The 12,967-nt window shown below is 47.9% G+C and overlaps 1 protein-coding gene across 1 annotated transcript in view; it reads right to left on the bottom strand.

The window, feature by feature from the left end:
• Positions 1-10,462: 10,462 nt before the first annotated feature.
• The window catches only part of PGM1 (phosphoglucomutase 1), a 56,812-nt gene continuing 54,307 nt past the window's right edge, over positions 10,463-12,967 (bottom strand). The window contains exon 11 of the mRNA XM_024565406.4: positions 10,463-11,126. Within this exon, the coding sequence (XP_024421174.1) occupies positions 11,037-11,126 (90 nt within the window). The 3' untranslated portion in view covers positions 10,463-11,036. The remainder of the gene's footprint in view (positions 11,127-12,967) is intronic.

Below are 12,967 nucleotides of genomic sequence, written 5' to 3'. Positions count from 1 at the left end.
ATTATGCTAACTGAAATAGGCCAGGCAGAGAAAGACAATCACCATATGATTTCACTCGTATGTGGAATCTCATGAACAAAATAAACTAATAAACATAATAGAAACAGACTCATACATACAGAAAACAGACTGACAGCTGTCAGGCGAGACAAGGGGTGGCAGGGCTGGGTGAAAAAAAGGGAAGGGATTAAGCAAAAACAAAAACCAAAACCCTCACAGACACGGACAACAGCATGGTGACTACCAGAGGGAAGGGGACTAGCAGGAGGCAGAAGAGGGTACATGGAGGAAAACGGTGACAGGAGAGTTGACTTTGGGTGGTGACCACACAACACAACATACAGGTGATGTATTATAGACTTGTATACCTGAAAACGATATAATTTTATTAGCTAACAGCACCCCAACAAATTCAATAAAAATTTTTAAAAGACTTTTTCTTTTCAACTAATTAATCGTCTCTGCTTGTTTCTGCATTTCTCATTAGTTGGTCTAATTTTCTCCTGCACTGACGGATTCTGTCAATCTGGCAGGGAAACACTGACTGATTTTTACTAGACCTATTGCTTTAAAACCTCCAGTCTGAGAGTAAGAGAAAGTTACCCCTCTATCTCCATTTAGAAAAAAAAAAATCAGGAAGATATTCTGACTGTCCCTGGATCACATGCCTATCCAATGAACCAATCAGTATGTCCACCAGGATGTGGCACATGATTAGCCTAACCGGCCCGCGTCCCTACTGTGGCAGCTGGAATGAGGGTGGAGTGTGCAGAACGCAGAAGGGGAGGCCCCATGACTGACAGCCCAGGACAGTGTGGAATGTGCGAGGGTTTCCCCCAAGGACAAATGGTGCTGGTTACAAAAAAGAAATGGGCACGGTGGTAAGATACACAAACACACTGACAAAGCAGTATCATAATTAGCAGAGAGCTATGAGAAATCACTGAAGGGTTGTTGCAAGTGAAATGAAGATAAGGTTTAGTTTTTTATTGTTGTTTTAAAGATCACACTGGCTCTTGTAAGAATGGAATGAAGGGGAAACAGTGGGAGCAGAAAGGACTTCAGATTCTAGGCAAACTGAAACACCTCCCAACAACCCAAAACATATCTAGAAATGCTCAATAAACCATAGCAAAGATATTTTTAGATGCACAACAGAACTTGCAAGAAAGCGTAAGAAATCCTCATTGAGCAAAGACAAGTAGGAAGCTGAGAAACAGACGGTCAGGTGAGTAGCTGATACTGCAGGTCCCTTGGAAAGTTCTTCAGATCAAAGGTAAACAAGAGAATTGTTACATTTTAACAGCTACATGAAAAAAGAGGGAAGGCTTAGGCCTAAATGAGATGAGCATTGGATCTGAGAACCTTTCTCCCCCTGCCCACACCACACATAAATATGGACACTTCAGTGAACAGTGAATGATGGGCCTGAAAGACTTATGCACCCCTCTCCGTGGACAGAAAATAAGAAGCATTTGTGTCTAGACCTGGGCTACGGGTGGAAAAAGCCCTCTCCTTCAAGATTTTATAAACGTAACTCTTGTGATGGGTTTGGGGTTGAAATTCATTTCACTTGTATGGCCCTGAATCTTCAACATTAGAACGTGTTCCAGACCAGTCACACCCCGGTGTGCCCGGGAGAAACAAACATGGCACTTTTCTGGAGACGCCCTCAATCTCGGAGGCATGCAAAGAAAAATCCACTGAGCATACTTCACGATCTCACGCTGAGGTTTCAGCCATCTCTTCTCCCCGGTGATGACCACAGAGACCTTTACCTGGCCACTAGGCACCGGGGCATTGCTGACCCCTTGCAGCCTGTTCTGACCTTCCTGGTTGTTGTCCTCGTGATTCCTCTTCCTGCCTGCCACCAGAACGCAGCCAGCGATAGCTCTGCTATTTGCCTCACTTCTCTGGCTTGGGACTTCTGCCTCCCTCTCAACTTAGTGGGGGAATTCCTTAGTTATGAGGCCCCTGGCTGCCCCCGTGACAATTTTTCTCCACCTCTTAGGCCCAGCCTGGCCTGGGTACTCTGCATCCTGGCATGACCCCACCTGCAGGACGCCCCTTTCCGTTTGTCTTGACCCTGAGCGCTGGACCGAGACACAGGGTGCGGGGAAAAGGAAGAAGGGCACCAGGGGCAAGCTCTGGGTTGGTCTGCATCCAAGTCTATGGCACCTCATGGTGGTGGTTTGGCCTAGTGGAGCCTGGCTCTTCCTGACACACGAGCCCCTTTGCCTTCTGGCTGACCGGGTCCAGGCCCAGCACAGGTCGGGCAGTGGGTGTGGGAAGCCTCTCCTGGCTCCACCCCCTGCACGGAGGAGTGCAGTTTCTGACCGGGCTCCAGGGGCCTGAATCCCTTCTCACACCATGGCCTGCGTGGTGCGGCTGGCAACGTGGAATGCTGGCACTGAGTTCTGAGGTGAACATCAAATAACTCTGACTTAGAAAACCAGATCCAACATAGCAGGCTTTGTGAGGAGAGAAAAGCCACTAGCGGGCCAGAAACACTAAGGGAGTTGGCTGGCAGCTCTGCCCTGGCCTGCAGCAGGGAAGAAAGGCTGACCTGCCCACCTGCCCGCCTGCTTTCCTGAGAGACAAAGGCAGGGCCCTGGCAGCTGACACCAGGGCAGGGTTCTCCGCCTGCGCCCTGACAGGCCGGGAAAATCCCCTAGTTGAGGCATCCTTCCTCGGCAGCCCCTCGGGGAGTTGAGGAGGGTGACAGTGAGCCCAAGAGCTCACACATGGAGCTGTGTTTTGCTAACAGCAGAGGACAGAAAGGTTGGCACAGGCCCTTGGCTGTGTGCCCTGGGCAAGTGCCTTGGAACCACCATTCCCACAGCTCTTGATGCAGTCTTACCTCCCTTCCTGTGCCTGTCCCGGGGAATTGCCACTGGGGGTTTACTTGTCTTTGTTCTTGACTAGTGTGTGGCCTCCACCACAGTGCTGTGGTGGGCCCATCATATGGGCTCAGTAAATAGCTGCAAACGCAGGAGAGACCCCCATTTGCCTGCTGCAGACAGAAGAGACTAGACCCTATTTCTAAAGGGCTTTCTGGTACATACAGTTTAGAAGTGCAGACACAGAGACCAGGTACAGGAGTTCAAAGTCTGCCTCCACCACTGCTACTAGGACTTGCAGCAAGTTATTTAGCCTCACCACGCTTCCCATCTATGAAATAGGCATGTTACAGTACTCACGAAGGGTGTCATGAGGATGCAGTCAGGTCACCGTTGCAAAGCACTTAGCACCATGCCAGGCCTCGAGCACGTGCTCAGCAGGCATCAGACTCTGAGTTTACTTGGTGTCTATGTGTATTTGCTTCACAGTTCATTTGCATGTTCAGTCACTCACTTAATAAGCACAGTGGACGCACAGCACTGTGAAGACAGGGATGGACAGAACCGTCTTCACACCGGAGGAGCTCACGGTCTAGGGGCATTTTCTCTGTGCTAAAATAAGAGCCCCACAGACACCAACGGTCACACGTCTTACGATTCCATTTATATGAAATGCCCAGGTCAGGCGAATTTATAGAGACAGTAGGCAGACCTGTGGTTGCCAGGGGCTGGAGTGAAGGGGAGTGGGAAGTGACTGCTAATGGGCACCAGGTTTTTTTTAGGATTTTGTACACTTTCAAAAGGGTGAATTTCTTGGTATGTGAGTTATATCTAATTTTTTTTAAAAGACTAGAGTCTAACTGCCCACCACTTACAGCTCTGCGAGCTCAGGTAGGTTACGCCCTCCCCGGGCCTCAGGCTCCTCGTCCGTGACATGGGGATAACAGCAATCACCTCACAGAGCCCGGAGAAAAGCAGCTCGCTCACTCACCGTGCTGGCCTGACCAGTGTGATTTTAATTTGCAGCATCACAAAATGATTTCGAACTACCAAGCAGAGTCCGTTAAGAGTAAGAGCCATTAAAAAATCCTTTCATGAACATACTGTTCAGGTTTTGTCACATCGCACTGCACGTGATCTACAGAAAACACCCTGACTCTGTGGCAGCTGAGCCACCATGGCTTACGCTCTGGCTTCCAGAGGAAAGCACGTAAGGGTATGCCTTGACAAGCTGGAAAATTTTCCTCCAAAGTCAAACTTTTCAAAAGGAGAAAAGCATCTGGGCTTCAAATCCCTTCTTGAACTAAGAGCAACTTGAATTGATATTTCAAAATATATAATTTTCAACTGCATTGAATCAATGTTGCTCCACATCACCTGGAACAGCACCCGGCACAAGGAAAGCACTCACTGCTAGCTCGAACTGTCACACTGCGGGATGTTCTCTGCCAAAGGTGTGGGTGAATCCAATAGGAATGAAATAAGTGCCAAAGACACCTGAGAGAGTCATTGTCCCTCAGATACTTGTGTGGGCCCACTCTGGGCCAGGGACCATATAGGCATTGGAATGGGGATCCCTGGTATTGTTGTTAGAGGTCCCCTTTCCATTCACACCCAAAAAAGAGACATTTTAAAGGTAATTCTTCATTCTCTGGAAATTATGTATGACAGAAAAGAAAATCTCCCTTAAGCAAGGAGATGGGAACATAAACATGAACTTAGGAGTCCTGGGATAACCCGTTACTATGAAGCCAAGCACTTCCCCAGCAGAATGACCAGCACCAGACTGGGCTAGGGAAACTGTGTGTATGGGGCTGCCCCCCAAGTGTCTCCTCCCTCCCGTAAGGCAGCCACATTGCCAGAGGTTATCTGTTGACAACACTTGGGACCCCTGAACTTGGGCTTCTATTTTACACGAGACCTGACCTCTCCCCAAGCATCAGTGGTATAACCTCCCTGCCACGAGTACCCGTCAGTCAAAAACACGTTATCAAATTTTACATTGAAACATTTCATTAGTTCATTGTTCTAAAACCATCATTAAAAAACAGATACGAATAACATTTAATTTCCCAAAGAAAGTAACTGAGCCCTTGGTTCCCGTTCTAGATTTTACTTGGATTTTATTGTCTGATCAACTCAGTTTCAAATCTCAGTTCCACCACTGACTAATTTCAACCTTAGGCAAATTACTTAATTTCTTGCAGTCTTCACTTCCTCATCTGTAAGGTGGAGCTAATAACACACACCTTTATGGTTGTGTTAAGGATTAAATGAACCGGTGTACGTAAAGCAATTAAATGGTATCTAGTGCCTAAAAGGTGATTGACGTATATTATTATTAGTGATTTGTATGATTTGGGGCAAATAATCTGATTGTTAAATGTCATGTTTACTGCAAATCTACCTATTTCACAACGCAGCTGAGAAGATTAATGAAAGAATGGGAGGTGAAGTGCCCTGAAAAGGGCTATACTAGCTTTCGGGGACTGTTACAGCTGAGGCTGCCAGGTGGGAGATGGGAAAGAGCCAAAGTGTAGAAGGAAGCTGGGGCCATAACCTTAAAGTAGTAAAGTCACGCTTTATTTCACTTCTGAGTTTAAAAACATCAATAAAATCATTGGGCACATGTTTTTCATCAATTTACAAATAGGCTTCACACCCACAAATGTTAGTTAAACACGTGAAAGTAGGAATATTCCACCGATGTAACAAATAAGATTTCATTCACAACTCCACTACCATTGATCAATATTCCTTGTCCGGGGCATTATTTTGGGGGTTTTGGAGGCCTTTCTAGGCTTAACAGAAATTGCTGCAATTGATTCGTTTTGTCTGTTATGGGCATGGGAATGTGAGAAGATAGCAATGCCCAAACTTATATAACTGACACATGGATGCTCTTGGTGAAAAGAATTTCTAAATTAAATTCATTCTCATATACACATGGCCCAGAATGATACATTTACTGGGGAAAAATACTAATTTGAAGATTTGGAAATTGCGTTTCCCAAAGATGGCTACCGCAGCTATAGTGCCCCATCTGATATCCTGACTAATTAGAATCTGTGGGCATGATAAGATCACACAGCAGTGCAGCACTACTAGATTTGGGGGTGCTTTCTTAAATACAGTGAGGCTAAACCAAAAAAGCACCCCGAACACCAAGGACAGGTGAAGTTGGTGGGTCTGCTTTCTCGTTCATCATGACTGTGAGGCTCTTAACAGGCCACATAAGCCCTCAGAGCCTCCCTTTCTGTAGTTGGGAAAGTAACAGTCCTGCTATCACAGCACAAAAATGCTGTCAGAAACCAATGGAGACAAAGCTTCCACGGAACAACGGTCATGAAAGCAAACACCTTGCTACTCTTGACTAGCCTTTCTGTCACCTGCAGAGCAGCTCGGAATCACAGAAGACGTGCTTTTTGAAAAGCAGCCATTAGCCCACGCTCACAAATCCGAGGTGGGGCCTTCACAGCTGGTGAAAATTGAAGCACCGCGAAGTCCCACAGGACGGGCAGAGATGAGACACGCTCTTGCTGGCAACGGCCGCATTTCTTTTGCATGATGATAAGCCAGCTTTGTGGGAATGCTCCACACTCTGATCGTAGGGACCTAGAGGAGCTCTGAGCCTTCTGGAAGTATATGCTGTAGGCCCCGCCCTGTGGGACCCAGGACCAGGGTCCCCACCCGGCCCCCTCACAGCTTCCCTTCTGTGAATGTGCTCAGTGGGAGCACCGGGTTGAGGGGAAGGTCAGTTCAGGGCTTAGAGGTTTCATTGACTCGATTTCCTGAAGGAAAATAACTTCTTTCTGCATTCAAGCTAATTTGGTGAAGCATTCCCTGGCTTCCTGCCCACTAACTTTTTTAGCAATGGGAGATAAGATGCTTTTTAATATTTAAATCAAGTTTTATTCAAAGTGACCTCCCACCTGCGGCTAGTATCCACCCTGACTCTCCTGGGTGCTTTCTCACCTTTGACCTCTAGCAGGGGTGATCAACCCACAGCCTGCAGGCCACATGCGGCCCAGGACGCCTGTGAACACAGCCCAACAGAAAATTGTGAATTTACTTAAAACATTATGAGATTTTTTGTGTGTGATTACATGTTGCAATGTATTTAATGTGTGGCCCAAGACAATTCTTCTTCCAGTGTGGCGCAGAGATGCCAAAAGGTTGGACACCTGAGCTTGAAGAGAGGTCATAATTAGGCATTCACTAGCTGTGAAAGTCACTTACCACCTGTGATGTGAAGGCAATCACGCCTCAGCTGACTGGGGAGTTCACAGCATTGGAAAGCACTCTGCCACGCAACTAGATTTCATTCCCTTTTTCCTAAAATTGTTCATTAAACTTTTACTATGTGCTGGACACAGGGCTAGATCCTGGATAAAGGTTAATAAAAAAGGCAGTCCCTGCCTTCTAGGAGTTCCCAGGGCAGCAGGGGAGATGGAGAATAAGCAGGCTGTTCACACAGAGTGTGGTCAGTGCCATAAACAGGTGCTGCGGGAATACCTGAAAAAGCTCCTGAACCAGACACTGGAGGCTCAGGAAAAGCTTCCTGGAGAGGATGATGTTGAGGTTGAGACCTGAGGGATGAGCAGGAGTTGCGGAACAGGGTGGAGGGTGTGGTGTCGGGGGAAGGTGATGCAGGCAGCCAGGAGAGCAGGAATGAAGGCCTGGAGACAAGACAGCACGGAATTTCCAGAGAACTGCAGATGGGTCCACGTGGCTGAAGCATCTAGCATAGGCAGGAAGGGAGGGAGGGGAGTTGCTGGGGTAGGCAGCAGGTAGCTTGCATGACCTTGTAGGCCACACAGAGGCATCTGGACTTCAGCATTTGAAGGGCACTTAGCTGATGTTGGGGGAAAAGGATCAAGGGGCCAGAATGAAAGCCGGAGGGCATGAGGAGGGCTCTGCGGTCACCCAGGGAGGTGCAGTGACACCGTGCCCGAGGGCTGCTGTTACTCATTCTGCTGGGGGTTTGGAATGTGAAAACTCACGGAGAGCGTCTCTTACACATAGGGATGTGTTTTCTGAAGGATTCTCCTAAAACTACAGCCAATTCCTATCTAATGAGTCAACAAGAAATGCAGCAGAAAACAGCTTGGATAGACTCCGGGTAGAGGAGGCAGAAGGACATAGGCCCCAAAGCCCGCCCCGTCACTGCAGCAAGCTCAGCTTTTGCTTTTGTTCCCCAAGGCAGGGCTCCTCCACTGGAAGCCTGGCCATTTCCTGGGCCTGGGGAACACCCCTGAATAGGAATCTGCTCCTCTAAAATGAGAGCTGAATGTCAAGAGGGAGGAGAAGAGTGAAATTTCAGAGTTGGGCCCCAAGCAATTCCAACCTAATTTTCTCCGTGCAATGCGCACCACACCCCAAAGAAAACAGGCCTGACTCATGGAGCACATCAGCGCAGGGAGGCCAGGAAGCTTGGCTGCGTGCTGCCGGCCAGCCTCTCGGCACTCCGTCTCCTGGTACTCGTGGGGGCACAAGTGTTGGGGTGTCTCTCTGGAAGCCACAAAGGGAGGAAAGGTGGCCTTTACCCAACCCACCCTCCACTCCTCCACAGCCCAGCCACCTCCCTCTTCCTCCCCTGAGCTTTTAGCTCCCGAACCTGTAGCCAAGTGAGATCAGGGAGAGCAGTTGAATTATGACCAGGGCCGAGGAGGAACTTTGTGAAGCCATTCCAGGGGCCACAGCCCTGGGAGTGTCTGCAGCTGATTCAACAGATGGGGAGGCAGGGAAGGGTCACGGAAAGCAAGTGAGATTCAGGTCAAAATTCCACTTCTACCACATGGTAGTTGGGAACCTGGAGCAAATTACCTAATTCTGTTCAGCGTCAGTTGCTTCAACTCTAAAATGAGAATAATAATGCCTCACTTAGCAGGTTGCTGGAAAGCGTGTAGCCCAACATCTGAAACAGAAGAGGTGCCTGGGAAACTTGGATTTCCACAGCAGGTATTGCCCACACAACCCATAAGGCCCTTATCCCAGTGTCCCGTCTGTGCTGGGCCTCGTTCCCCCAGGTGGTCTCACAGGCAACGGGAGGGCGGGAACCGCATCACACGTCCGTTTGCTCCCACAGCGTCTCTCATTTAGTGTGGGTCGATACATGTTTCCTGGTACACACAGATATCAAGATCTCGGGGAGGGTACAGGCAATAATGCTAACACTAAGAGTCTCTGGCACCCAAAGCACACAGTATCACTCTTTAATAAGTTAAATTTCAGGGGTATTTGGAGCCAGTCAGTAGAAGAGGCAAAGCACTGGTAAACCGTGCAGGGCTAAGCTGCGCTGCCTGGGGCATGCCACCACGCTCCAGCGGTATGACCTTGGGCAAAAAACTGGATTTTATCTGTCAAATGGGAGCATTCAACGTACCTACCTCACAGAGTTATTGGGAGCATTTAGAGTATATGGAAAACACTTAGAACAATGCCTGGCATTTAAAGCTCAGTGTTTACATAGTACTTACACATCTTTGTCTCATCATGGCCAAAGCTCAGCTGAGTTTGCTGGGCTGGACTCCCTTGTTCAGTGGCAACATTAGAAATGTCACCCCAGATAAAGACCCTGTCACCTGGAACAGGGATTCCATGCTGGGTGGCAGAGGGGTACAGGGCTGACCTGTCTGTCTGGAATAGCTCATAAGAAACCATAAAATACATTGCAAATACCAGTGCTATAGGTTTTGTTTTCCAATACTTAAAAATCTAGAAACAGCCCTGGCTGGTGTGGCTCAGTGGATTGAGTGCCGGCCTGTGAACCCAAGAGTCACTGGTTCGATTCCCAGTCAGGGCACATGCCTGTGTTTCGGGCCAGGTCCCCAGTAGGGGGTGTAGGAGGCAACCATACACTGATGTTTCTCTCTCTCTCTTTCTCCTTCCCTTGCCGTCTCTCTAAAACTAAACAAATAAAATCTTTTTTAAAAATCTAGAAAAAATATTATAATAAGTGTAGTCCTAGTTCCCACTGCTTTGACAACCTACCAGGAGTTAGATACTGTGCCCACTGCTTCTCACAGACCCACTCACTTAAGGTTCTCAATGCCCCCATAGAGTTGGAACTATTTTCTTTCCCAATTTAAAAAGGAGGAAAAGGATATTCAAAGGTGACTCAAGTGGAACTCAAACTCAGGCTGTTGGCTCCCAAGCCTGTGCTTTTAACTGCTTATAATACACTCTCGATTGGATGTTCTAAGATGAACAAGATGCCAGTGGGCTCGTGGCATCTCGACAGATGCCAGTAATCTCGCTCTCGGGTTCTGAGAGTTCTGCCTCCATCCCCTGAACAGGCATCGCGGCATCTCAGCACCACAGGACACACGGCAGTGCTTTGCCATTTAAGACCTCCTGAAAACCACCTTCCTTTCCCTCATTCCCGTTAACCATGTCAAGCTTACTTTACCCTCCTCAGAAGGGTCGAGGCCTTAGAGGACCCTGCTAAGAACTGAAGTTATAGCCTTGGCTGTAAGTTAAATCTAGCACAGAGAAGTTCTTTTTTCTATCTAGAACATCCAAACAAAATACAATACCGACTTCCCTCTCAACAACCAAGCTGTTTTCTTTCTGAAATGAAACATGCATTTTATAATTAAGAAGAAAGACACCAAGAAATAGTAGCTTATTTTGCTTTAATAACCCAAAATATTTGTGTGAATGGGACTATGCTGCAAAACAAGGCAGGAATTTGTAGACAAGTACGTCTCACTCTGACAAAAGAGCTGATTGGAGAGAAGGCAGCGGAAATTGCATTCGCTGGATTCCATGTAAACAGTAAATGGCGGGAAAGGGTCACCAAGGAGAAAGAAAGGTGCACTGACATTTCACTGGCCCATCCTAAGGATTAAAAGTGGCCTTGTTAGCTGATGCTCAACCTCTATGTTACATTGTAGTGTAAACAGAACTTGGCACTGAGGAGACAACCCCCACACAGCAGCATGAAAAGGGCATGAAAAGGGACTGACATGGCATAAGCCCCTGGGTCCTTTTCCCCTCTTTCCCACGTGGCTCCCACGGGCATCTCAATTGGTAGTGCTTTGCAAACGTACTATTCATCAAAAACTGGTTAGTGGGAAAACCAAATCCTAAAAAGCCTGGGTGGGTGAGTACACGTTATTTCTAACCATGCTCTTCAATCAGATGACTTGGGGGTCCCGGGGTGGAGAGACGCACTGCCCCTGGCCTGTCTTCTTAGGTGATGACAGTAGGTGCGGAGCGTCCCGTCCTTTCCTGGAGTTGGGAGACCTTCAGAGCAATGGAAACAAGGGGGCCCAACATGACCTGAGAAAGACACAAAGAGAACGTTTTCCACCACTTTCTCTAGACACAGATCCGTCGCTCCAGCCCCGACTTTGCCTTTGAGCTCCTGACCCAGCTGACTGCCCAAGTCCCAAAGGCTCCTCCGACTCTCCCAGTCTAAAAACAAAGGCAGCTGCTTCCCCTACCGGCATTCTCTGTTGCAGCGAATCAACACCACGATTTGCCACATAAAGCACAGAAACAACTAGGTCATTCTTTGCCTTTCCTCTCTACCAGCCCCTTTCCGATCTACCAGCAAGCATAAGTTTTCTTTCTGGTTGTTTGTTTGTTTTCTACATGTCTCTCAACGGCACCCACTTCTCTCCAGCCCAGTGCCATAGCTGTTGCTAAATCAACGTTCTCTCTCTAACCTGGAAAGTGGTGCTTCCGGATCCACTTCTGCATCCTCCAAGTCTTTTTCCCACACAGAACCCAAAGAGCTCTTTTCAGAATGCAACAACCCTCCCCTCTCATCTCCTCTCACTTAAGGAAAATAAATTCTCCTGTTGCTTAAATAAATAAATATTTTAATATAAAAATGAAAACTACTTCTCTAGTTGAACAGCCCATTTTACAGGTGAGGCAACGGATATCCAGAGAGGGGATCTGACCAAGTACTCAAGGGCAAGGCCAAAGTAGTACACTTTCTACTGCCCACTGTCGCTTTCCCTCATCGGAGCCTCCACAACTGATTATGTCTAGGTGAAAACTAGAAAACCAACATGGGACCACACCACTTGGCCATTTCCCCTTGGGGCTCCAACAGTCCCAACGAAGTGCTGAGGCTGCGCCCCGGAAGCTCCAGAGTGAGTGTAGGCATCGCCCCAGCCGGAACGGTGGCACACCTGGGTGCTGTGGGCACCCTGCACCCTTCGGCGCCCTCCCACCTGCTCAGGACTGTGGTCCAGAAGAAACTTATCTCTCATACATTCTTTGCATCTACCATGTTCCAGGCATTGAGACAGAGAAACACAATTCCTTCCTTTCTTTTTCTCTTTCTCTATTATTCTTTGGGTTAGCATGCAGACAGCAATGTCTTTTGTTTAAGTGTCAGGGATGCCTGTAACACAACTCATGATGACTGAAGCTGGAGCCTGGCCCCTGGAAAAAACGTAAAGTGAAGTATCCTCTCACCTCCCTGTTTTTGTGATAAAAACAAATATGAGAGCCACTCTTTCTCAAAAGCTAATCCTACGTGCCAGCCTGGGTGTTCAGAATTCTGCATCGATTGTCTCATAGGTAGTGTACTGGCATTGCACAGACCAGGAAACCAAGACTCAGAATGTTGAAATGACTACAGCTAAGTGGCAAACACTGAATTAAGAGAAAGATCTGACTCCAAAGTGTATGCTCAAAACCACTGTGCCAGGGGTTTTCAAGTGAGTTTCACAGGATTTTAATTGGGTGTTTGAAGAAGAAAGGCTGTGAGCAAAAGTAAGTGTGGAGAATGCCATTGAAACAGGTGTCTCTACTGCAAGTCTTCTCAGTGCCTTTAAGATGCGGTGCGTGCTGTGAATTGCCAAGAAGGCGCCAGTGTACAACACTCCCTGGACATTTTTGCTCTGGTGCTCTGGTTGGGGAGCATCCACCAAAACGGGGAGTGCACGTGGGAACACTCGACCCTGTGTGTCACTGCTCCCCCTTGGCTCTGCCACTGGGGTGTCTGTCCTCCAGTTCTCTGTCCTGTGCCCGGCTCCCAGGACCACGCCATACTCTGACATACTTCTGGAGACTCTTTTCATGAGCCTGGGAACCCAAACAGCCAGGCTGCAAGTCCACTGACTTTTCCATAAAGGCATTTCTTGCCGGGTCATGAAACTCTC

This window comes from Desmodus rotundus, chromosome 3 (genome assembly GCF_022682495.2).
Source record: "Desmodus rotundus isolate HL8 chromosome 3, HLdesRot8A.1, whole genome shotgun sequence".
Lineage (NCBI taxonomy): Eukaryota > Metazoa > Chordata > Mammalia > Chiroptera > Phyllostomidae > Desmodus > Desmodus rotundus.
The sequence above is the reverse complement of the archived record's forward strand: the minus strand, read 5'-3'. Positions and strand labels throughout refer to the sequence as shown.